The following is a 27,502-nucleotide window of genomic DNA, read 5'->3' on the forward strand; positions in this document are numbered from 1 at the left end:
GCCATTCTGAAAAGGACCCATTAATCCCAACTCTTTGTTTCCTGTCTGCCAACCAATTTTCTATCCATGTCAGTACCCTACCCCCAATACCATGTGCTCCAATTTTGCCCACTAATCTCCTATGTGGGACCTTATCAAAGGCTTTCTGAAAGTCCAGGTACATTACATCCACTGGCCCTCTCTTGTCCATTTTCATAGTTGCATGCTCAAAAAATTCCAGATTAGTCAAGCATGATTTCCCCTTGGTAAATCCATGCTGACTTTGCCTGATCCTGTTACTGCTATCCAAATGTGCTGCTATTTCATCTTTTATAATTGACTCCAGCATCTTCCCCACCACTGATGTCAGGCTAACTGGTCTATAATTCTCTGTTTTCTCTCCCTCCTTTCTTAAAAAATGGGATAACATTAGCTACCCTCCAGTCCTCAGGAACTGATCCTGAATCTATAGAACATTGGAAAATGATTACCAATGTGTCCACAATTTCTAGAACCACCTCCTTAAGCACCCTGTGGATTTATCAGCCTTCAGTCCCATCAGTCTATCCAACACCATTTTCTGCCTAATGTGAATCTCCTTAAGTTCCTCCGTTACCCTAAGTAACATCTATTACATCTGGGAGATTGTTTGTGTCTTCCCTAGTGAAGACAGATCCAAAGTACCTATTCAACTCGTCTGCCACTTCGTTGTTCCCCATAATAAATTCACCCGTTTCTGTCTGCAAGGGCCCAACTTTGGTCTTAACTAATTTTTTCCTCTTCACATACCTAAAGAAGCTTTTTCTTGGCTAGCTTACTTTTGTATCTCATCTTTTCTCTCTGTATTGCCTTTTAGTTATCTTCTGTTGATTTTTAAAAGTTTCCCAATCCTCTGGCTTCCCGCTCATCTTTGCTATGTTATACCTCCTCTCTTTTATTTTTATACTGTCCTTGACTTCCCTTGTCAGCCATTGTCACCCTTTATTTCTCTTAGAATCTTTCTTTCTCTTTGGAGTGAACTGATCCTGCACCTTCTGTATTATTCCCACTATTGTTGTTCCACTATCATCCCTGCCAGGGTATCTTTCCAGTCAATTTTGGCCAGCTCCTCCCTCATGGGTCCATCGTCCCCTTTGTTCAACTGTAATGCTGACACTTCTGATTTTCCCTTCTCCCTCTCCAATTGTAGATTAAAACTTATCATATTGTGGTCACTACTTCCTAATGGCTCCTTTACCTCGAGTTCCCTTGTCAAATCCGGTTCATTACACAACACTAAATCCAGAGTTGCCCTCTCCCTTGTCGGCTCTAATACAAGCTGCTCTAAGAATCCATCTCGGAGGCACTCCACAAACTCCCTTTCTAGGGGTCCAGTACCAACCTGATTTTCCCAGTTTACCTGCATGTTGAAATCCCCCATAACAACTGTAGCATTACCTTTGACATGCCAATTTTAACTCTTGATTCAACTTGCACCCTATATCCAGGCTACTGTTTCGGGGCCTGTAGATTACTCTCATTAGGGTCTTTTCGCCCTTACAATTTCTCAGTTCTATCCATACTGACTCTACATCTCCTGATTCTATGTCGCCCCTCGCAAGGGACTGAATTTTATTCCTCACCAACAGAGCCACCCTCTGCCCACCTGTCTGTCCTTTCAATAGGACGTATACCCTTGAATATTCATTTCCCAGCCCTGGTCTTCTTGCAGCCATGTCTCTGTTATTCCTACAACATCATACTTGCCAATTTCCAACTGAGCCTCAAGCTCATCCACTTTATTTCTTATACTTCGTGCATTCATATATAATACTTTTAATCCATTACTCACCTCACCTTTCACATCGATTCCTATTAGGCCATACTGTCTGATCCCTTCCTGAGCTTTCTGCCCCATTAATTCTGTTATCATTTTTAACTTTCCTTATTCTCTCTTTTCCTTTAACTCCATCCTTATATTTCCTCTCCTCTCCCCCACTACATAGTTTAAACACACACGTGTAGCAGTGGCAAACCCGCCTGATAAGGTGCAACCCATCCCTTTTGTACAATTCATCCTTACCCCAAAACAGATCCCAGTGGTCTAAGAATCTAAATCCCTGCTTCCCGCATCAGCTCCTCAGCCACACATTCAGATCCCCTATCTCCCTTTTCCTGCCCTCACCAGCATGAGGAACTGGAAGCAAACCGGAGATAACCACCCTGGAGGTCCTGATTTTCAGCTTTCTTCTGAGTTCTGTGAAGTCACGCTGCACAGTTTCTTTCCTCTTCTTCCTGACGTCATTTATGCCGACATGCACTACCACTTCCGGCTGTTCACCTTCACCCTTGAGGATGCCCTGCAATCGGTCTGTGACGTCCTGGATCCTGGCACCAGGGAGACAACACACCATCCTTAAATCCCGCCTGTTGCAGCAGAAGCCCCTTTCTGTATCTCTCACTACGGAGTCCCCTACTACCATGGCTCTGCCTGACTTCTGTCTCCTCAGCTTTGCTTCAGTGCTAATTTTTGACTCGCAGACCTGTCCACCTCTCAGACTGGCAGTGTCTTCTGTCCCGACAGCTTCCAAGAGGGTGAACCTGTTTTCAAGAGGTACGTCCCTGAGGGTCTCCTGTACTCCAAGCATCCATCCCTTCCTCATCGTCGCCCTCCCGCCCTTCTCTCTTCTGGTATCTTCAGTGTAACAATCTCGCTGTAGGTCCTGTCCAGAAATCTCTCGTTTTCCCAGATGAACCTGAGGTCATCTAGTTGCTTCTCCAGTGCCCTAACACGGTCCTTCAGGAGCTGAACCTGGACATATTTTTCACAGTTATAGCAGCCAGAGGCACCATCAACGTTCCTGACCTCCCACATCATGCAAGCATCACACTGAATCAGTATACCTGTCATTTCTTCACCACTTTTCACCCTCTCCAACTGTGGCATAGTCTCCTCCCTCAGCCTCCTCGCCGAAGACTCCTGAGCCAAAGACTTGCACTTTTCTCACAAGACACTGCCCTCGACAAGGCCACTCCTCACAATCCTTGCAATGTTCTGCACTTTCTTCTGACAGTAGTAAATGAGTGGGAAGGGAAGACCGGTCAGATGCAGGCAGACGGCGCTGAACACCTGCCCACACTCCACTCTCGCTTCGTTGACTTCAACTTTGCTTGACACCTCATTTGGGGAGAAGCAATGGAGCCGATCATGGGCTCGCACTCCACTTCCAGGAGTCCAGCCCTCAAGGCTGCATAAGCTGCTCCAAACCTCTCTGAATTCCCCAGGAGACAGCGAGGCACCAGGTCGCTCAATCTGCTCAAAAATACACTGTGAAAATGTAAATCACAAGTCCCAATCACACGCTGTTTAGTAGTAGAATCATATTTGAAATGTAAATCACAGGTTCCAATCACACGCTGTTTAGTACAAAGGTTTGTGTAGAATTGTATTTGAAAGAAGACTTAAATGAGTAAGAGAAGTAGTTTTGTGGGCTGTCTACAGGCTGTTGCCATTGGTCACATTGTTCACTGGTGCCATTTTGCCGGAAAAAGATGCCAGAAGGACAATAAAACATGAAGGATCTCACCCATCCTGTTCAAACTCATGGGAGTTTGTCCCTCTTCCATCAGGGAAGAGGCTATGCAGTATCCATGCAAAAACAGTTACTTCACCAAGCAATAAGGCCAATCCAGTAACCCACCCTTCACACCCTCAACCACCACTACTTTATTATTTTCTGTCAGTCACCTTATGTCCAGACGCTCCTGTGGCTAGCATCACTTTATGTACATATAGTCAGCCTATGTACAGTGCCTATACATATTGATCAGTGTCAAAAAAAAAGCCAAATCCACTGTGATTCAATGTTGTAAAACTATAAAACATGAAAACTTCCAAGGGGGAGGGGTGCCTAGCAGACAGTTCTCAAAACTACTTCTCTTACTCATTTACGTCTTCTTTCAAATACGGTTCTACTACTAAACAGCGTGTGATTGGAACCTGTGATTTACATTTCAAATATGATTCTACTACTAAACAGCGTGTGATTGGGACTTGTGATTTACATTTTCACAGTGTATTTTTGAGCAGATTGAGCGACCTGGTGCCTCGCTGTCTCCTGGGGAATTCAGAGAGGTTTGGAGCGGCTTATGCAGCCTTGAGAGCTGGACTCCTGGAAGTGGAGTGCGAGCCCATGATCGGCTCCATTGCTTCTCCCCAAATGAGATGTCAAGCAAAGTTGAAGTCAACGAAACGAGAGTTGAGTGTGGGCAGGTGTTCAGCGCCGTCTGCCTGCATCTGACCGGTCTTCCCTTCTCACTCATTTGCTACTGTCAGAAGAAAGTGCAGGACATTGCAAGGATTGATCAGTGAGGCTTGAGGCTGTGGACTCGCTTTGAAAGAGTGAGGTTCATGTTGCTCTTGTTTCTGGAGTTGCTCTGTTTTTGATCGGTTTGATGCGGACTGGGGCGCTTCGCTAAAGCCTGGCTCTACGGCCTGCACTTAGCAGTGGATGCTGAAATGAACTAAATTATATACTCCAGCACTCCTGTTTGATATTCAACGTGCTGTTCGCTTGTTTTTTTTGCAGTTTGCGCAATTTGTTCTTTGTCCACACGTTCAGAGTTTGAACAGGTCCCATGGTGTTTCTTTGTTTCATGGCTGCCTGCATATGGGCGAATTCTGTACTCTGTTGTATTCTGTTTAGTTCAAAGCTCAATGTTCATCCACTTTATACCATCTTGAGATTCGTCTCCTTACAGGCAGCCACAAAACAAAGAAACTCAATGGAACCCATTAAAACAGAAGAAGACAGTAGAACACCAAATATGCAGGGAGAAAAGAAAGCAAATTGTGTAGACAATAAAGGTAAGCAAACAGCATTCAGAACTGAAGTTCACAAAACCAGGTATCAATGCAGCCAATTCAGAAGTCCACTAGTTGCAGGTCACAGCGTCGATTTAGTGCAGAGATAAATAAATCGCGTGAAGCAGCGAGCTGAACAGGCCCGTGCCTCACTTCCGGCTCCAACATTCTGACACATTTCAATCTGGCCTGGCATATAAACTATCTTCTGTATTTATATGTACTGTATTGTGTTTTTTAAATAATGTTCTTTCTGCTTATTGTGTCTTTTATGCTGCTTCAGATCCAGAGTAACATTCATTTTGTTCTCCTTTCTATCTGTGTACTGATGCATAATAATACACCGTGGTGAATTGTGTATTTTCTCTGCAGTTTATAAGCTATTACTAGTGCCTATCTCAGACACACAGGGGATCAGATGGCACCTAGAAGGGAGGATGATTTTTTAACAGATACAGTGTTCACATTGAGCGCAGTCAGTAACCTTATCTTTCAAGAATAAGATTGCCCAACTGCAGCACTTCAGTTAACATGGCCTGTCGATTAATAAACTGATCAAAGTGTGCTTGGCTGTCAGTTCACAGGATCTGAGGCACTTCACACACAGGAATTGCTTATCAGAAATAGAGTCAAGGGCATCTATCTAATTCAGCAATAAAACCACTCCTGGACACTGAACAAAGATCATCATTCTGCACTGCACATGACTTTACTGCACAGTTTCTCTAAATAATGTAATAGGTCCTTCAGCCCATTGAGCTTATACTGCCCAATTACACCCATGTGACCAATTAACCTATTAACTGGCACATCTTTGGAATGTGGGAGGAAACCAGATCACCCGGCAGAAACACCAGGAGAACATACAAGCAGCGGCAGGAATTGAATCTGGGCCACTGACACTGTAAAGCGTTACGCTAGTTGGTACACTAGTCCAGTAACTTCTCACTTCAGCATGACATCCTTTTACCAATTAAGGTCTAGCCACTGCTACCATATAGGAAACACAAATCTTGCTTACTTGCAGCAAGTTTCCTCTAATAGAAATACAATTAGGTAACATTGATTGAGGGATAAATATTGGGCAAAACATTAGTATTAATTAATTCCCCTGTTTCTGTGGTATCTTTTGTCTCTAGTCATAGAATATTCAACATCTTGGTTTAACACTGAGCTTAATGAATTAGTTTTTTTCCTACACATAACCATTTGAAAATGTGACAATAGTCTTTTTTTCAATACCAGATGAGGGTAATATTGTCCAGGACAAAAGGTTAACCTCTTCTTCAATAGTGACACATGATCTTTTTGCCCATTGAGGGAAGACGGGCAGTATGCTGCCTTAATGTCTGTCTCACACTGCAGTATCTGGCTCTCTCAGACTGAATGTTTGCCCCAGTTCTGACATACAGTTTGATATTTCTTGCCTCTCTGCTCTGCAACAGAGACCAGGTGTTTTATACCTGGTGCTTTCTGGCCATGTTGGCAGTCACTCAGTTCACACTGTACCCACCTCTGAAGTCAAAGTCCTGGATTACATCATACAGTGGAGATATCACCACAGGCACTTAAACTGACACTCCTGCAAACAAGCAATCAGGTGTGCTACACAATATCTACACAGCCTCAGCATAAAGGAATGTCCCTTTAAAACTGGAAAGAGAAGGAGTTTCTCCAGCCAGAGGGTGATGAATCTGTGGAATTCATTGCTGTGGAGACCAAATTACTGAGTATATTTAAAGGGTGATTGATGGATTCTTGAGGGGTAAGATGGTTAAAGGTTGTGGAGAGAAGGCAGGAAAATGAAGCTGAGAGAAAAAAAAAATCAGCCGCGACTGGATGGTGAAGCAGACACGATGGACTGAATGGCCTAATTCTGCTTTTATATCTTATGGCCTATTGTCTGCCCTGAGACTCTTACTGCCTGATGCATGAGAGAGGCCTTTATTTAGAGATACAGCACGGTAGCTGGCAGTTATGGCATTAAAAAAGTCCGTGCGACTGATTAACCTCCCAACCCATAGGTCTTTGGGATGTGGGAGTAAACTGGAGCACCCAGAGGAAATCTATGTGGTCATGGGGAGAACGTACAAACTCCTTATAGACAGAGGTGAAATGGAACTTGCATCGCTGGTGCTGTGATTCAGATTTGTTTATCACGTGTACATTGAAACACACAGTGAAATGAATCTTTTCCATTAATAACCAACACACCTAATGATGCGCTGAGGTCAGCCTGCAAGTGTCACCACATTCTGGCACCAAAATAGCGTTCCCACATGCTCAAAACAACAAAACAACACTACAAGCAACAGGACAACTACAGCAAAACAAGTCTCTCTCCTCCCTCCCTCCCACCCTCCCACCTTGCATCTGATCATTGTAGTGGTAGTTAATAGTGTTATTCCTTTCCCACTCTGTAAGCCACTCCCACATGGGAGGAGTTCACATACTTTACAATAGTGTTCAATTGAATATCCTGTGGGCTGGTGTCGTGGTGTGCTCTGCACTATCCCTCAATAACAAATTCAATATAGTGTCAGAAGTGGTTGATCATTAATGAATTGGTGCTACAGACCAAGTGAGATCCCCAACAAGAAAGAATTTACAGTAAGACTTTGTTCGAAAAATATTCAGAGATTTATCAACCTAAACTACCTATACAACAGGAATTCTGCAGATGCTGGAAATTCAAGCAACACACATCAAAGTTGCTGGTGAACGCAGCAGGCCAGGCAGCATCTCTAGGAAGAGGTACAGTCGATGTTTCAGGCCGAGACCCTTCGTCAGTCCTGAAGTCAGCCATAGTCAGGGGAACAGACAGGAGATTTTGTGGATGTGAGAAGGACACCCGCATGGTTTGTTGCCTCCCGGGTGCCAGGGTGCGGGATGTCTCCGACCGGGTGCACAACATCCTGGTACGAGAGGGAAAGCAACCAGAAGTCGTGATACATGTTGGGACTAACGACATAGGCAGGAAGAGGGATGAGGTCCTGAAGTGTGAGTTTCGGGAACTAGGCAGGAGGCTGAAGAACAGGACCTCAAGGGTGGTGTTCTCAGGATTGCTACGTGACAGTGATGGTAAGAATTGGAGGAGATGGCAGTTGAATGCGTGGCTGAGGGGTTGGTGCAGGGAGCAGGGTTTTAGATTTTTAGATCATTGGGATCTCTTCTGGGGAAGGTGGGACCTGTACAGATTGGATAGGTTGCACCTGAACTTGAGGGGGAGCAGTATCCTTGCAGGTAGGTTTGCTAGCATGGTTCGGGAGGGTTTAAACTAATTTGCGAAGGGGATGGGACCCAGAGCGATAGAGCAGTGAAAGAAGTGCATGGAGTAAAGCCAGATCTAACATACAGAGAGGCTTTGAGGAAAGAGAAGCAGAATAAACGGTGTAAAAACAGTAAGGTAGAAGGGCTGAAATGTGTGTACCTCAATGCAAGAAGCATCAGGAACAAAGGTGATGAACTGAGAGCTTGGATACATACATGGAATTATGATGTAGTGGCCATTACAGAGACTTGGCTGGCACCAGGGCAGGAATGGATTCTCAATATTCCTGGATTTCAGAGATAGAGAGGGTGGAAAAAGGGGAGGAGGGGTGGCATTACTGGTCAGGGATACTATTACAGCTACAGAAAGGGTGGGTAATGTAGCAGGATCCTCTTTTGAGTCAATATGGGTGGAAGTCAGGAACAGGAAGGGAGCAGTTACTCTATTGGGGGTATTCTGTAGGCCCCCTGGTAGCAGCAGAGATACAGAGGAGCAGATTGGGAGGCAGATTTTGGAAAGGTGCAAAAATAACAGGGTTGTTATCATGGGTGACTTTAACTTCCCTAATATTGATTGGCACCTGATTAGTTCCAAGGGCTTAGATGGGACAGGGTTTGTTAAGTGTGTCCAGGACGGATTCCTGTCACGGTATGTGGACAGGCCGACCAGGGGGAATGCCATACTAGATCTAGTACTAGGTAATGAACCGGGTCAGGTCACAGATCTCTCAGTGGGTGAGCATCTGGGGGACAGTGACCACCGCTCCTTGGCCTTTAGCATTATCATGGAAAAGGATAGAATCAGAGAACTTGCGGGTGTGAATTGGGATGATGTTTTTGCAGGGAAATGTACTATGGACATGTGGTCGATGTTTAGAGATCTCTTGCGGGATGTTAGGGATAAATTTGTCCCGGTGAGGAAGATAAAGAATGGTAGGGTGAAGGAACCATGGGTGACAAGTGAGGTGGAAAATCTAGTCAGGTGGAAGAAGGCAGCATACATGAGATTTAGGAAGCAAGGATCAGATGGGTCTATTGAGGAATATAGGGAAGCAAGAAAGGAGCTTAAGAAGGGACTGAGAAGAGCAAGAAGGAGGCATGAGAAGGCCTTGGCGAGTAGGGTAAAGGAAAACCCCAAGGCATTCTTCAATTGTGTGAAGAAAAAAAGGTTGACAGGAGTGAAGGTAGGACTGATTAGAGGTAAAGGTGGGAAGATGTGCCTGGAGGCTGTGGAAGTGAGCGAGTTCCTCAGTGAATACTTCTCTTCGGTATTCACCAATGAGAGGGAACTTGATGATGGTGAGGACAATATGAGTGAGGTTGATGTTCTGGAGCATGTTGATATTAAGGGAGAGGAGGTGTTTGAGATATTAAAATACATTAGGACAGAGAAGTCCCCAGGGCCTGACGGAATATTGCCCAGGCTGCTCCACGAGGCGAGAGAAGAGATTGCTGAGCCTCTGGCTAGGATCTTTATGTCCTCGTTGTCCACGGGAATGGTACCGGAGGATTGGAGGGAGGCGAATGTTGTTCCCTTGTTCAAAACAAGGTAGTAGGGATAGTCCGGGTAATTATAGACCAGTGAGCCTTATGTCTGTGGTGGGAAAGCTGTTGGAAAAGATTCTTAGAGATAGGATCTATAGGCATTTAGAGAATCATGGTCTGATCAGGGACAGTCAGCATGCCTTTGTGAAGGGCAGATCGTGTCTAACAAGCCTGATAGAGTTCTTTGAGGAGGTGACCAGGCATATAGATGAGGGTAGTGCAGTGGATGTGATCTCTATGGATTTTAGTCAGGCATTTGACAAGGTTCCACACGGTAGGCTTATTCAGAAAGTTAGAAGGCATGGGATCCAGGGAAGTTTGGCCAGGTGGATTCAGAATTAGCTTGCCTGCAGAAGCCAGAGGGTGGTGGTGGAGGGAGTACATTCAGATTGGAGGATTGTGACTAGTAATGTCCCACAAGGATCTGTTCTGGGACCTCTACCTTTCTTGATTTTTATTAACGACTTGGATGTGGGGGTAGAAGGGTGGGTTGGCAAGTTTGCAGACAACACAAAGGTTGGTGGTGTTGTAGATAGTGTAGAGGATTGTCAAAGATTGCAGAGAGACATTGATAGGATGCAGGAGTGGGCTGAGAAGTGACAGATGGAGTTCAACCCAGAGAAGTGTGAGGTGGTACACTTTGGAAGGACAAACTCCAAGGCAGAGTACAACGTAAATGGCAGGATACTTGGTAGTGTGGAAGAGCAGAGGGATCTCGGGGTACATGTCCACAGATCCCTGAAATTTGCCTCACAGGTGGATAGGGTAGTTAAGAAAGCTTATGGGGTGTTTGCTTTCATAAGTCGAGGGATAGAGTTTAAGAGTCGCAATGTAATGATGCAGCTCTATAAAACTCTGGTTAGGCCACATTTGGAGTACTGTGTCCAGTTCTGGTCACCTCACTATAGGAAGGATGTGGAAGCATTGGAAAGGGTACAGAGGAGATTTACCAGGATGCTGCCTGGTTTAGAAAGTATGCATTATGATCAGAGATTAAGGGAGCTAAGGCTTTACTCTTTGGAGAGAAGGAGGATGAGGGGAGACATGATAGAGGTGTACAAGATAATAAGAGGAATAGATAGAGTGGATAGTCAGCGCCTCTTCCCCAGGGCACCACTGCTCAATACAAGAGGACATGGCTTTAAGGTAAGGGGTGGGAAGTTCAAGGGGGATATTAGAGGAAGGTTTTTTACTCAGAGAGTGGTTGGTGCGTGGAATGCACTGCCTGAGTCAGTGGTGGAGGCAGATACATTAGTGAAGTTTCAGAGGCTACTAGACAGTTATATGGAGGAATTTAAGGTGGGGGCTTATATGGGAAGCAGGGTTTGAGGGTCAGCACAACATTGTGGGCCGAAGGGCCTGTACTGTGCTGTACTATTCTATGTTCTGTGTTCTAAAATGGAGCAAATCTCTGCAGTACCTACATCGACTTACATAATAAAGCCTTCTGAGTCATTTGATTTCTCTGAACTTTGAGAGAGGGCTCAGATACTTTGAGAGATTAAGGGTTGCAAGTCATCTCAATCAGGCATCAGAAGAACATCAAGTAAGCACACTCACAACACGCTGGAAGAACTCAGCAGGTCGGGCAGCATCCGTGGAAAAGATCGGTCGACGTTTTGGGCCAGAACGTCGACCGATCTTTTCCACAGATGCTGCCCGACCTGCTGAGTTCCTCCAGCGTTATGTGAGTATTGCTTTGACCCCAGCATCTGCAGATTATTTTGTGTTTATGTAAGCACACTGATATACTGCATGGGTGACAAAGCAGATGACACCATGAGTGGATTAGGACTGACAGAAAGAGGTGACAGTAGAGCTCAGCTCAAATAAAACAGATAAGCAAAACAAAGAGCAAGTAACATGTCCAACTGCAATAGATGTAACAAGTCTCCATTCCATGTCAATGTGCTCTGTCCAGTAAAAGAAGTGAAATGCTACCAATGCAATAGAGATGACCATTATAAAAGCCAGTGCCACTCAAAAACAATTCATCAGGAGATCAAAGAACCATGATCCAGATGGAGCGAGAGCTTTCCTTGGGGCTCTGGATTCAAATAGATAAGGCTGGTGTACTATAAAATGAGGCAGTGATGTTCAAAATGGAAAGTGGGGCAGATGTCACAGCCATCCCCAAATGTCTGTTACAAAACTAATGAAGGAAACAGGCATTATGCTAAACCCAGCAAAGAAAATGCTCATGGTGCCAGAACAACGCAAGATCAGTGTGAAAGGAATGTTTACTACTTCCATCCATAAAAATGAGAAACAGTTAAAAGACGATGTCTACATGTTCAGAATCTCTTCTCACCACTACTGTGACAACGTGCCATTGAGAAGCTGAACCTCCTTGCAAAGTTGGATTCGCTACACAATATTCAGTGGCTGGAGAAGTATCTGGAGCTGTTCACAGGCCTGGGGGTACTAAAAGAAGAGTACCTTATTCTCTGACCAGTGAGGCAGAAACCAGTCCCATTGATGAACAAAGTCAAAGCTGAACTTGAGCGAATGGAGTCAGTTAACATCATAACTAGAGAGAATGGACCTACTGACTGGTGTGCAGGCATTGTTCCTGTTCCCAAGCCAAATGACACGGTGATGATCTGTGTTGATCTAACAAAATGCAGTGAGGGAGAAGTTTGTTCTGTCTTCTGTTGAGCAAACATTTGGTACATTTGGAGTGAAGGAAAGTTTGTCACTGAACTTGATGCAAACTTAGGGTTCTGGCAGATCCGTTTAGCTCCTGAGTCACAGAAGCTCACAATTTTTATCACACCATATAGATGCTAAGCCTTCAAGAGCCTCTCTTTTAGCATCTCATCAGTCCCTAAGCTCCTTCAGATGAGGATGAACCAAATTTTGGAGGGACTTTTGGAAGGAGTAGTCTGCTACATGGACGATATACTCATCTTCAGAGACTCAAGTCAAAAGAGTGGAAGCTACCCTGGAGAAACTGAAATGAGCTGGACTCACCCTGAACAAAAAGGAATGTGAATTTGCAAAGTTGGAGGTGAAGTTCTTTGGCCACCAACTGTCCTCAGAGGGAGCACAACCAGATTCAGATAAACTGGCAGGAGTTTGTCAGCTTTGCACATCTGGACACTGCAGTTTTTCTGCATTTTCTTTCCAAAACTGCTCAAGCTCTGTCAGATTGCACGGGGATCATGAGTGAACAGCATTTTTCATGTCCAGCCAAAAATTCTCAATTGGATTGAGGTCTGGACTCTAACTTGGCCTCTTCAGGACATTAACTTTGTTGTCTTTAAGCCATTCCTGTATAGCTTTGGCTTTATGCTTGGGGTATTCAGACATAGGAGCAGAATTAGGCCATTCAGCCACCCATCGAGTCCACTCTGCCATTTCATCATGGCTGATCCCAGATCCCATTCAACCCCATACACCTGCTCTTGATTTTCTCACTGTGGATTACTACTCAAGGAATGTTGAGGTGTCCAAGCTGTCCTTTACATCTTTAGCAACAGTTATACAGCACCTGAAAGCTGTATTTGCTCGCCATGGAATTCCAGAGATACTTGTGTCAGACAATGCATTGGTCCACAGTTCTCCTGCTCAGAATTCAAAGCCTTTGCCAGGGACTATGAGTTCAAACACCAGACAAGCAGTCCACAATATCCAAAGGCAATGGAGAAGTGGAAAGAGCAGTGCAAACTGTTAAGAGTCTCCTACTGAAGGCAAAGGCCATAAACACTGCTAGCTTATCGCTCTACACCTCTTGTGACTAGCTACAGTCCATCAGAGCTGTCAATAAGCATTCCTACCCATTCTTCTTCCCAACCCACACAAAATGCTGGAAGAACTCATCAGGCCAGGCAGCATCTATGGAAAAAAGCACTGTTGATGTTTTGGGCCGAGACCGTTCGGCAGAACTAGAGAAAAATAGCTGAGTAGATTTAAAAGGTGGGATGAGGGGAGCGAGAAACACCAGGTGATAGGTAAAACCTGAAGAGGGAAGGATGAAGTAAAGAGCTGGGAAAGAGACAGTTGGCCATGGAAGAAAAGAAAGGGGGGGAGGAGCACCAGAGGGAGGCAATGGGTGGGCAAGGAGATAAGGTGAGGGAGGGATAAGGAAATGGTGAAGGGGGTGCAGTGGGGGGGCATTACCAGAAATTTGAGAAATCAATGTTCATCCCATCAAGTTGGAGGCTACCCAAATGGAATATTAGGTATTGTTTTCCAACCTAAGTGTGGCCTCATCATGACATTGGAGGAGGCTATGGATAGACATATCAGGATGGGAATGGGAAGTAGAATTAAAATGGGTGGCCACTGGGAGATCCGTCTAGAACTTCCATTAAGTTTTGTGCTTTTTAAAAAAGAGTTCTAATCTAGAAAATATTTCACAAAATAGAGACTGTTCTTTTTTGAAAAAAGGAATTGGTGAAAAAAGGAGGAAACAGAAAGCAAGACAGAGAGTTAAAAACAAAGAGAAAGACAGTTATAATGGCAATTTTTATGTTTATGTAAGGAGCATAAGCCATGTGCAATGGGTAAACTGAATTGCTTCATTTCAGACAAGAAGTAGATGTGTGGATTTCCTTTTTTTCAAGAAGGGGAGATGTAGTGGTAGTTAATAGTGGTATTTCTGTGTCACTTAGTTAGCCACTCCCACATGGGAGGAGTTTACATACTATACAAGCAGGTTTCTCAATAAATTTCCGTGAACTATCCTGCATGCTGGCATCTTAGTGTGCTCAATAATGAACACAACAACCCTGGGACCCACCATGACCACATCGTTGGCATTTGATTATGGTGCTGAGGCCTGGACTTCAGACATCATCCATCCCGTGTCTAGAGCATGGAGTGGAGGTCTCAACACTGGACATCACCCATTCACACTGCTGTCTTTCAAACATGGAGCGCAGAGCAGAGTCCTGACCTCTAACTCTTCTACATCCTGTCATCAAACCATGATCATACCCCTACCTCCCTCTCATCACTGCCCCAAACCCTATCCTGACTCCTGATCCTTAACTCCCCTTTCTGTCCTAAAAACCATCCCTACAAAAAAAAACAAAGTCTGAGCCACGGTTGCCTGAGTAATAGTGTTACACTAACTGCTATGTCACCACATCACAGAGATGTTGTTGGCCCACCAACCCTAACCGTATGTCTTTGGAATGTGAGAGGAAACCGGAGCACCCAGAGGAAACGACAGGAATTGAACTCTGATCTAACAGCTGGTGCTGTAAAGTGTTACACTAACTGCTATGATACCATGGCATGTCCTAAACAAAGACCGACAAACAATCAGAATCAGATTTGTTATCAATGATATGTGTTGTGAAATATGTTTTATGGCAGCGGATCAGTGCAATACATATACAAACCCCATTTCCAGATAAGTTGGGATATTTTCCAAAATGCAATAAAAACAAAAATCTGTGATATGTTAATTCATGTGAACCTTTATTTAACTGACAAAAGTACAAAGAAAAGATTTTCAATAGTTTTACTGAGCAACCTAATTGTATTTTGTAAATATCCACAAATTTAGAATTTGATGGCTGCAGCACACTCAACAAAAGTTGGGACAGAGTTAAAATAAGATTGAAAAGTGCGCAGACTATTCAAGTAACACTGGTTTGGAAGACTCCACATTAAGCAGGCTAATTGGTAGCAGGTGAGGTATCATGACTGGGTATAAAAGTAGCGTCCATCAAAGGCTCATTCTTTGCAAGCAAGGATGGGTCGTGGCTCACCCCTTTGTGCCAAAATTCATGAGAGAATTGTTAGTCATTTCAAAAGGAACATTTCTGAACGCAAGATTGCAGAGAATTTAGGTCTTTCAACATCTACAGTCCATAATATTGTGAAAAGATTCAGAGAATTCAGAGACATCTCAGTGCATAAAGGGCAAGTTCGGAAACCACTGTTGAATGTGTGTGATCTTCGAGCCCTCAGGTGGCACTACCTAAGAAACTGTCATACTACTGTGACAATTATAGCCACCTAGGCTCGGGAGTACTTTGGAAAACCATTGTCACTCAACACAGTCCGTCGCTGCATCCAGAAATGCAACTTGAAATTGTATTATGCAAGGAGGAAGCCATACATCAACTCTATGCAGAAACGCCGGCGAGTTCTCTGGGCCCGAGCTCATCTCAGATGGACCGAAAGACTGTAGAACCGTGTGCTGTGGTCAGATGAGTCCACATTTCAGCTAGTTTTCAGAAAAAATGGGCGTCGAGTTCTCCATGCCAAAGATGAAAACGACCATCCAGATTGTTATCAGCGAAAGGTGCAAAAGCCAGCATCTGTGATGGTATGGGGGTGCATCAGTGCCCACGGCATGGGTGAGTTGCATGTATGTGAAGGTACCATTGACTCTGAGGTGTATATTAGGATTTTAGAAAGACATATGTTGCCATCAAGGCGACATCTCTTCCCGGGACGTCCATGCTCATTTCAGCAGGACAATGCCAGACCACATTCTTCACGGGCTACAACAGTGTGGCTTTGTAGACACAGTATGCGTGTGCTTGACGGGCCAGCTGCCAGTCCAGATCTATCTCCTATTGAAAATGTATGGTGCATCATGAAGAGGAGAATCAGACAATGGAGACCACGGACTGTTGAGCAGCTGAAGTCTTATATCAAGCAAGAATGGACAAAATTTCCAGTTGCAAATCTACTACAATTGGTATCCTCAGTTCCAAAACATTTAAAAAGTGTTATTGAAAGGAAAGGTAATGTCACACAATGATAAACATGCCTCTGTTCCAACTTCTGTTGAGTGTGTTGCAGCCATCAGATTCTAAATTTGTGTATGTTTACAAAATACAATTAAGTTGGTGAGTAAAACTATTGAAAATCTTTTCTTTGTACTTGTCAGTTAAATAAAGGTTTGTGGCGACCCACTTTCTAGCGCACATGAACCGGCTCACAAAACAGCACGTGCAGGCAGAGGGCTGGCCCCAGAAAGGGCGCCAGGCCATCTTCACCAGCAGGGGGAAAATCCCGCGCGCGGAAAGGATCTGGGAATATGCATTCCCCATGGCAGTCCCGCCCCAGGGAGGGCGGGAACAGGAAGGCTTTAAAGCAGGCCGCGAAGTTTGAATAAATCTCTTTCATCGCAACTCTAACTCACCGACTCCGTGTAGTTATTCTAGCGCTGTGTGTAGCACATCGCTACAATTGGTGACCCCGACGGCCCAAACGATATTTGGACCAGAGATGACCGATGCTGCATCTGTTCACGCAGTTTTGTTACAACTGCCAAGCTTTTGGCCGCTGGGACCCCGTCTGTGGTTGGAACAGGCAGAAGCACAATTCCACATTCGGCAGATAACCTCGGAGTCCACTCGTTACTACTACGTGCTGAGCTCCCTCGACCAAGAGACTGCTGCACAAGTTGAGGAGTTTATACAGTCGCCCCCGGAGAACAACAAATACACAGCGCTCAAAGCCCTGCTCATAAGGACTTTCGGACTCTCACGGCGCGAATGAGCACACCGCTTAATGCACCTGGATGGTTTGGGAGACAGGCCGCCGTCAGCACTAACGAAGGAGATGCTGGCCCTGGCGGAAGGACACAAACCCTGCCTCATGTTTGAGCAGGCGTTCCTAGAGCAACTGCCCGAGGACATATGCCTGCTGCTGTCCGACGCAGATTTCAGCAACCCCCGGGAAGTGGCGGCCCAGGCAGATGTGCTGTGGAATGCCAGGAAGGAGAGAGGGACATCCATCGCACAGTTCACCAAGCTGTGTGCCCAACGACAGACCAGACCAGACCCGGCAGCAGAGCCTACAAAACCCGGCGACGGGAGTGAGGAGCCCAACGAACAATGGTGCTTGTACCACCAGCGGTGGGGCACAGAGGCCCGCCGCTGCAGGCCACCCTGCAAATTCCCGGGAAACGCCAGGGCCAGCCGCCGCTGATGGCTACGGCGGCTGGCCATCAGGACAGCCTCCTTAACGTCTGGGACAAACAGTCGGGATGCCGCTTTTTGGTCGACACCGGAGCGGAGATCAGCGTCTTACCTCCAACGAGTTACGACACCCGCAACAGAGAACCGGGACCCACCCTGAGGGCCGCAAATGGCAGCACAATATGAACCCACGGCACCCGCACGGTGCGGCTACAGTTCAGCTCCAGCCGGTTCACGTGGGACTTCACACTGGCCGCCGTGGCCCAACCACTCCTGGGGGCAGATTTTCTACGAGCCCACAGCCTGCTGGTCGACCTGCAAGGGAAGCGATTAGTCCACGCCAAGACTTTTCAAACGTTCTCCCTGGGTGAAGCAAAGTTGCCAGCCCCACACCTGAACTCCATCATGCTGTCCGACGACGAATTCACCAGGGTCCTGGCGGATTTCCCATCAGTACTGACACCGCAGTTCACGGCAGCCATGCCCAGACACGGAGTACAGCACCACATCCCGACCCAAGGACCACCCCTCCATGACCGTGCTCGAAGACTTCACCCGGACAAGCTCCGTCTGGTGAAGGAGGAGTTCAAGAAGATGGAGGAATTGGGGATCATACGACAGTCCGACAGCCCATGGGCCTCCCCCCTGCACATGGTGCCCAAGGCAACGGGGGGCTGGAGACCATGCGGTGACTACCGCAGACTGAACGAGGCTACAACGCCAGACCGCTACCCTGTGCCACACATTCAAGACTTTGCAGCAAACCTACACAGCGCAAGGATCTTTTCCAAGGTAGACCTCATCTGGGAATACCATCAAATCCCGGTACATCCGGACGACATCCCCAAAACAGCACTCATCACCCCGTTCGGACTTTTCAAATTCCTCCGAATGCCGTTTGGTCTAAAGAATGCCGCACAGACTTTCCAGCGGCTAATGGACACGGTGGACGCGACCTGGACTATTTGGACGACATCTATTTGGACGACATCCTCATAGCCAGCAGTAGTCGGCAGGAGCATCTGTCCCACCTCCGCCAGCTCTACTCCCGCCTGAGCGAATTCGGCCTTACAATCAACCCAGCCAAATGCCAGTTTGGACTCGATACCATCGACTTCCTGGGCCACAGGATTACTAAAGACGGGGCAACCGCGCTGCCCACCAAGGTAGACGCAGTCCGCAACTTCTCCCGACCCAACACAATCAAAGGCCTGCAGGAATTCGTGGGTATGGTGAATTTCTACCACCGTTTCCTGCCCTCAGCAGCCCGAACCATGCGCCCCCTGTTCATTCTAATGTCGGGTAAGGGCAAGGACATTACCTGGGACGAAGAGGCTGCAGCCGCTTTGGTTAAAACCAAAGAAGCCTTGGAAAACGCCGCGATGCTAATGCACCCCAGAACGGAAGTTCCTACTGCCCTCACGGTGGACGCATCCAACACAGCAGTCGGTGGAGTGCTGGAACAACTCATCGAGGGTCGCTGGCAACCCCTGGCGTTCTTCAGCAAACAGCTACGACCACCTGAACTCAAATACAGTGCTTTCGACCGGCAGCTATTGGCACTATACCTGGCAATCCGGCATTTCAGGTACTTCTTAGAAGGTAGGCCCTTCACCGTGTTCACAGACCACAAACTGCTTACCTTTGCGTTCATGAAGGTGTCTGACCCCTGGTTGTCCCGCCAGCAGCGACATCTGTCCTACATCTCCGAGTACACAACGGACATCTGGCATGTCTCTGGAAAGGACAACGTCGTGGCGGACGCACTATCCAAACCTACCATACAGGCCCTGTCCCAGGGGGTGGACTATGCAGCGCTGGCAGAGGCACAGCAGGCAGATGCTGAGAGCCCCAGTTACAGGACTGCAGTCTCCGGTTTTCAGCTCCAAGACCTCCCCGTAGGCCCAGGTGAGAGGACCCTACTATGTGATATAGCTACTGGCCAACCCCACCCCGTCGTCCCGGCAGCCTGGCGCTGGCGGGTTTTCGAGTCCATTCACAACTTAGCGCACCCCTCCATCAGGACAACCGTCCGGCTGGTCTCCCAACAGGTTCGTGTGGCATGGGCTTCGTAAACAAGTCAGTGAATGGGTCAAAACGTGCATGCAGTGCCAAACGGCCAAGGTGTAGCGGCACACCAAGGCTCCGCCGCAGCAGTTGGAACCCACCCGCCGGAGGTTCGACCACATTCATGTGGATATCGTGGGGCCCCTGCCAGTGTCGCGAGGAGCGCGGTACCTCCTAACTATGATAGACCGCTTCACCAGATGGCCAGAGGCAGTCCCGCTCACCCACACCACCTCCGAATCCTGCGCCCGAGCACTGATCGCAACCTGGGTAGCCCGCTTCGGGGTACCGACCCACATTACCTCTGACAGGGGCGTCCAGTTCACCTCCAGCCTGTGGTGGGCTATGGCCAGCCTTTTAGGATCGCAGCTACACCACACAACTGCCTACCACCCACGGTCGAACGGACTAGTGGAACGTTTCCACCGTCACCTGAAGTCGGCTCTCATGGCCCGCCTGGAGGGGCCTAACTGGGTGGACGAACTTCCCTGGGTCCTGTTCGGAATCCGCACGGCGCCCAAAGAGGATCTACATATCTTGTCGGCCGAGTTGGTGAACAGCGCACCCCTGGTCGTCCCAGGAGAGTTCATACCAGCCCCAAGGGGGCAAGAGGAAGAACCTGCAGCAGTCCTGGACAGACTACGGGAGAGGCTCGGTAACCTGGCCCCCAAACCCACTTCACAGCACGGACAGAGCCCGACCTGCGTACCCAAAGACCTGCAAAACAGTAAGTTTCTTTTTGTACGACGGGGCGGACACCGGGCACCGCTGCAGCGACCCTATGAGGGACCGTTTAAGGTGATCAGGAACAACGGGTCCACGTTCGTGCTGGATATTGTGGGGAGAGAGGAGGTTTTCACGGTGGACTGACTCAAACCGGGCCATGTGGACTTGGCACAGCCGGTCCAGGCTCAGGCACCGCGGCGCAGGGGCAGACCTCCCAAACAGAGGCCGATCCAGACTGTGGACATTGGGGGAGGTATCGCCGGTTCTAGGGGCGGGGGTTATGTGGTGACCCACTTTCTAGCACACATGAACCGGCTCACAAAACAGCGCGTGCAGACAGAGGGCCGGCCCCAGAAAGGGCGCCAGGCCATCTTCACCAGCAGGGGGAAAATCCCGCGCGAGGAAAGGGTCTGGAAATACGCATTCCCCACGGCAGTCCCGCCCCAGGGAGGGCGGGAACGGGAAGGCTTTAAAGCAGGCCGCGAAGTTTGAATAAATCTCTTTCATGGCATTCTAACTCACCGACTCCATGTGGTTATTCTAGCACTGTGTGTAGCACACCGCTACAGGTTCACGTGAATTAACATATCACAGATTTTTGTTTTTATTGCATTTTGGAAAATATCCCAACTTTTCTGGAAATGGGGTTTGTAGTGCAAATTACAATAAGAAATATATATTGGAAATATATAGTGTAAAAGAGAGCAAAATTAGTGAGGTGGTGTTATGGGTTCTTAAATGATTCAGAAATCTGATGGTGGAGGGGTCGGAGCTGTTCCTAATATGTTGAGTGTGTGTCTTCAGGCTGCTGTACCTGCTCCTTGCTGGTGGTGATGAGAAAAGGGTGTCTTTAATGATGGATTCCGGCTTTTGGAAGCATTGTCTTTGAAGGTGTCCTTGATTCTGGGGAGGCTAGAGCCATGATGGTGCTGCCATCAATGTTCAACAAAGGCAAAAATAACACAGATAAAATGATTTGTAAAGAGTCATTAGCCATATGTCCATAGGTTGTAGAATAAATTTGTATCTCCTGAGCTAATTGCTCGTCACCCAATAGCCAACCCATCAGAGGCAGAGCTTGCAGTTCCATGAACCTTTTGAGGCACCTCAGAGCCCCTGGACATTGTGTAGAAGCAGGTCAACCTCGCTCCCGAGAGACTGCCTAAGAGAGAAGGGATTCCCCCCCCCACCGGTGGTGTACCCCCTTTTCCACAACCACTAATTTAATATTGTCATCCTCTTGCAGCATTGACTGGGGCGGCAAATGCATACTTTGCTGCGGTTGCGAAATTTGGTGAGCAGGCCCTGAAGACGTCGACATCGCAGACACTGGGTAAGAGAGCATCACCCTGAGGGTCAGGGCTTTTCACACGGTTGGTCTCCCCAAGGATCACCTCAGTCCATAAAACCAGAAGACGTTAGGCCATTCCACCCATCATGTCTACTCCATAATTCCATCATGGCTAATTTATTATCCCTCTCAACCACATTCTCCTGCCTCCTCCCCACAACCTTGATGCCCTGACTAATCAAGAGTCTATCAACCTCCACCTTAAAATACCGAATTGCTTGGTCTCCACAATCGTCTGTGGCAATGAATTCCACAGATTTACCACCCTGTGGCAAAAGAAATTTCTTTTCATCTCTGTTCTAAAAGGATGTCCTTCTGTGCCCTCTGACTTTAGAATCCTCGTCTATAGGAAACATCCTCTCCATGTCCACTCTTTCTAGTCCTTTCAATATTTGATTGGTTTCAATGAGATCCCTTCTCATTCTTCTGAACTCCAGTGAGTTATGTTGGTGAACCTTCTTAAAGGTTGAACAAGTTACGGCTTTTCTGTCCAGAGTGAAGGAGGCTGACAGGCAGCTTGATAGAGTTGTATAAGGTGATAAGAGGCATAGATAGCAAAAGGCACAAAATGCTGGAGGAACTCTGTAAATTAGGCAGCATCTATGGAGGGGAATAAACAATCAATGTTGCTGAGTTCCTCCAGCACTTTTTGAGTTACTTAAGATTATCTACACCTGCAGAAGCTGTTGTGTCTATGAGAGGCATAGTTGGAGTGGATAGCCAGTGCCTTTTTTACCAAGGTGACAATGGTTAGTTCAAGTGGACATACTTTTATGGTAAACAACAGGAATTCTGCAGATGCTGGAAATTCAAGCAACACACATCAAAGTTGCTGGTGAACGCAGCAGGCCAAGCAGCATCTGTAGGAAGAGGTGCAGTCGACGTTTCAGGCCGAGACCCTTCGTCAGAACTAACTGAAGGACTGCACCTCTTCCTACAGATGCTGCTTGGCCTGCTGCGTTCACCAGCAACTTTGATGTGTGTTGCTTGAATTTCCAGCATCTGCAGAATTCCTGTTGTTTGCGTTTAAATTCACTACTGTGAAGCCTCTTCCGGTGATGCCTACACCGAAGAAGTTTAGATCCTCTCTTTGACGGGAGTTCAGTGAAACCATCTCTCACTGATCCCCATCTGTAATTTCTTCGGCTCTTCAACTTTTCGACCACACTTTGACTCAGACTCGCTATCACAGCCATATATCCTTTCTTGGAACGTGCCTCCGTCGCCAACTTACTCCAGTTGGCTTTAGGATTCGTTTCCAAGCCTCTCAATTTGGACCTTCTGAGGATCCCAGGTACTCACATTTTATTGACTCTGCCTCTCGCCGCTTCTCCCGTCAAGCTCTGAAGGCGACGCTCTCCGCCATGAGGAGGTACTTGGTGTCCCTATCCCAGACCCTTCCACACCTTCGGGACACTCTCTTCGCCGTCTGTAATGGTCCTACCCGTTATTTCATCCTCCGTCGGATTCACACTTCCAATCGCCGTTTTTTTGACTTTGTCATGTTAGGCAAAGATCGCAAGATCCTACATCTACGGACTCCTCTTCAGTTAGTCCTGACGAAGGGTCTCGGCCTGAAACGTCGACTGCACCTCTTCCTACAGATGCTGCTTGGCCTGCTGTGTTCACCAGCAACTTTGATGTGTGATACTTATATGGTGATTGGAGGAAAGCATAGAGGGAATACCTGAGGAAGCTTTTTATGCAGAGAGTGGTAAATGCATGGAACATGGTGGTATGAGGGGTGGTGGTAGAGGTAGATATAGTACAGTGCCTATAAAAAGTATTCACCCCCCCTTGGAAGTTTTCATGTTTCATTGTTTTACAACACTGAATCACAGTGGATTTAATTTGGCTTTTTGGACACTGATCAACAGCAAAAGACTCTTTCGTGTCAAAATGAAAACTGATCTCTACAAAGTGATCTAAATTAATTACAAATATAAAACACAAAGTAATTGATTGCATAAGTATTTGCCCCCTTTAATATGACACACCAAATCATCACTGGTGCAGCCAATTGGTTTTGGGAATCACATAATTGGTTAAATGGAGATCTGTTTTTGGAGACCTGTGTGCAGTCAAGGAGTTTCAATTGGTTGTAGTCAAAATACACCTTGAAATGTATCTTGAAGGTCCAACTGCTGGTGAGTTAGTATCCTGGCAAAATCAACACTATGAAGACAAAAGAACACACCAAGCAACTCCGCAAAAAGGTTATTGAAAAGCACACACCAGGAGATGGATACAAGGAAGTTTCCATCACTGAATATCTCTTGGAGTACAGTTAAGTCAATCATCAAGAAATTGAAAGAATATGGCACAGCTGTAAATCTGCCTAGAACAGGTTGTCCTCAAATACTGAGTAATCATGAAAGAAGGGGACTAGTGAGGGAGGCCACCAAAAGACCTATGACAGCTCTGGAGGAGTTACAAGCTTCAGTGGCTGAGTTGGGAGAGACTGCACATACAACAACTGTTGCTAGGGTGCTTCACCAGTCACAGTTTTATGGGAGAGCAACAAAGAGAAAGCCTCTGTTGAAAAAACTCACATGAAATCTCAGCTCGAGTTTACCAAAAGGCATGTGAGAGACTCTGAAGTCAGCTGGAAGATGGTTCTATGGTCTGATGAAACTAAAATTGAGCTTTTTGGCCATCAGAAAAGATGCTATGTTTGGCATAAGTCAAATACCGTGCATCATCAAAAACACACCTCCCCTGCTTGAGCAGATTTGTAAAGAAGAATAGGGAAAAATTGCCATGTCCAGATGTGCAAAGCTGATAGAGACATATCCACACAGACTTGAAGGGGGCGAATACTTATGCAATCAATTTTTTTGTGTTTTATATTTGTAATTATTTTGAGATCACCTTGTAGGAATCTGTTTTCACTTTGACATGGAAGAGTCTTTTTCCGTGGTCAAAAAAAGGCAATTTAAATCCTCTGTGATTCAGTGTTGTAAAACAATAAAACATGAAAACTTTCGGGGGTGGGGTGAATACTTTTTAAAGGACCATTTAATTTCAAGGTTCAAAGTAAATTTATTATCAAAGTGTGTATATGATTCATTTTTTGTAAGCGTTCTCAGTGGAAGAAAGACATACAATAGAATCAGTGAGAAACTACATACAAAGACTGACAAACAACCATGGTGCAAAGGATGATAATCCTTGCAAATATAAACTTAATAAGTTAATAATACTGAGAACATAGGTTGTAGAGTCGTTGAAAGTGAGTCCATAGGTTGTGGAGTCGACCTCTTAGATAAGATATAGGCACCTGAATGATAGAAAAATGGTGGGCTATGTGGGAGTGAAGGGCTAGTTTAAATGTTGGGCAGTATGTTAAATGATCAGCATAACATTGTGGGCTGAAGGGTCTGTAATGTGCTGGACTGTTCAATGTTTTATATTTAACCTTTCCCTTCCATAATGAAATATGTAGCAGTTCCTTTCTCCAGCTACTTGTTGAGGTACTTCAGTCAACCAGAGTCCTTTCCCTCTTCTCTTCCATCTGAACCTCTCCGATATTAATTCTTCCATGAGATTCATCTGGTGCTTTTTCAGACCCAATCTTGACATCACCCAGGGTTCTGCTGCCCATTCACTATCCATTTCAGATCTCACCCAATTGCTCACTGACCAGTGCTGAGCCCCAGTTAAGAAACAAGATTTCTCCTTTAGCCCCTCCCATCTTCTCCAGACTCGAGAGGTAGCCATGGGCTCCAGCTATGTCTCCCTTTTTGTTTGCTACAAAGAGCAGTCCATGTTCAAGTCCTTCCCTGATAATGCTTTCCAACTGTTCCTTTGCTACGTTGATAACTGCATTGGTGCTGCTTCATACACCCATGTTAAGCACATCAATTTCATCAACTTTGCCTCCACCCTCCACCCTGCCCTTAAATTCAATTGGTTCATACCTGACACCTCCCTCGCCTCTATTGATCTCTCTGTCTCCCTCTGTGGAGACAGACTGTTTACTGACAGCTGTTATAAAACTACCGATTCCCACAGCTATTTTGACTATACCTCTTCCCATCCTGTCTCCTGTAAAAGTGCTGTTCTCTTTTCTCAATTCCTTCATCTCCCCCATATCTGTTCTCAGGTTCTGGCTTTCCTTTTCCGGACATCCAACACATCATTCAACACAGCTTCAGCCATCTCAAAAGGCCACCAAGCTCATCTTTACCTCCTCTGCCCACTTCCCAGTTTCTGCAGGGGTCTGTGATTTCCTTGTCCTTTAATCCCTCCCTACTAAGGTTCTTCCTGGCACTTATCCCTGCAGGTGGCCAAAGTGCTATAATTGGCCATTCACCTCCTCCTTCACCTCCATTCAGGGTCCCAAACAGTCCTTCCAGGAAAGGCAACGCTTCATGTACGAATTTGTTGGGTTGTGTATGGTGTCCGATGCTTCTGATACATCCTCCTCCACATTAGTGAGAACTATCATAAATTGGGGGACCACTTTGTCGAGTATCTCTGCTCCATCCGCCAATAGCAGAATTTCCTGGTGTGGAGCCATTTTAATTCCTATTCTCATTCCCATTCCAGCATGTATCACGGTGAGGCCATTCTCAGAGTGGAGAAGCAACACCTCATATTCAGTCTGGGTAGCCTCCAATCAGAAAAGGCTTCCTTTATTCCCATTCTTTGCCTCCTGCCAATCAGCCACTGCTTTATCCATGTTAAAATCTTTACTATAATACAGCCTCATTTACTATTAAACAGCCTCGTGTGGTACCTTGTCAAAGGCCTTCTGAAAATCTAGTACACAACATCAACCAAATCTCCTTTGTCTATCCTGCTTGTTATTTATTCAAAGAATTCCAAATGATTTGTCAGGCAAGATTTTCCTTTTAGGAAACCATGCTGACTATGGCCTATTTTATCATGTGCCTCCAAGTACCCTGAGGCTCATCCTTAATAATCAACTCCAACATCCCAGCCACTGAGATCAGACTAACTGGCCTATAGTTTCCTTTCTTCTGCCTCTCTTCCTCGCTGACGAGTGGAATAAAATTTGAAAATTTCAGTCTTCCAAAACCATTCCAGAATCTAATAATTCTTAAAAGATCATTACTAATGCCTCCAGCATCTCTTCAGCCACCTCTTTCAGAACTCTGGGGTGTACACCATCTGGTCCAGGTGACTATCTACCTTCAGGCCTTTCAGTTTCCCAAGAACCTTCTCTCTAGTATTGGTAACTTTGCACACTTCATGAGCCCTGACACTTTCGAACTTCCACCATAATGCTAGTGTCTTCCACAGTGAAAACTGTTGCAAAGTGCTTGATCAATTTGTCCACCATTTCCTTGTCCCCCTTCACTACCTCTCCAGCATCATTTTTCAGCAGTCCATATCCACTCTCTCCTCTCTGTTACACTTTATGTACCTGAAGAAACTTTTGGTATCTTCTTTAATATTACTGGCTAGCTTACTATTGTATTCCATCTGCACCTTCTTAGTGACTTTTTAGTTGCCTTCTGTTGGTTTTTAAAAGCTTCCCAATCTTCTGACTTCGCACTAATTTTTGCTCTATTATATGTCTTTGGCTTTTATGTTGGCTTTGACTTCTCTTGTTAGCCATAGTTGTGTCATCTTGCCTTTAGAATACTTCTTTCTCTTTTGGATGTATATATTATGTGCCTTTTGAATTGCTTACAGAAATTTCATCCATTGCTGCTCTGCCATTAACCCTGTCAGTATTCCTTTCCAATCAGGCCAACTCCCCTCTAATGCCTTTGGAATTCCCTTTACTCATCAGTAATAGTCATACGTCAGACTTTAGCTTCTTCTTATCAAATTTTAGGATGAATTCAATCATATTAT

General features: G+C 46.1%; 1 protein-coding gene across 4 annotated transcripts in view; it reads left to right on the forward strand.

The window, feature by feature from the left end:
- LOC134353855 (brain-specific angiogenesis inhibitor 1-associated protein 2-like protein 2) overlaps positions 1-27,502 on the forward strand; it is a 187,872-nt gene that overhangs the window by 33,283 nt on the left and 127,087 nt on the right. For all 4 annotated transcript variants that reach the window (XM_063062328.1, XM_063062330.1, XM_063062329.1 and 1 more), the window contains exon 3: positions 21,569-21,655. In XM_063062328.1, coding sequence (XP_062918398.1) covers positions 21,569-21,655 — 87 coding nt within the window. The remainder of the gene's footprint in view (positions 1-21,568; positions 21,656-27,502) is intronic.

This window comes from Mobula hypostoma, chromosome 11, assembly GCF_963921235.1.
Source record: "Mobula hypostoma chromosome 11, sMobHyp1.1, whole genome shotgun sequence".
Lineage (NCBI taxonomy): Eukaryota > Metazoa > Chordata > Chondrichthyes > Myliobatiformes > Myliobatidae > Mobula > Mobula hypostoma.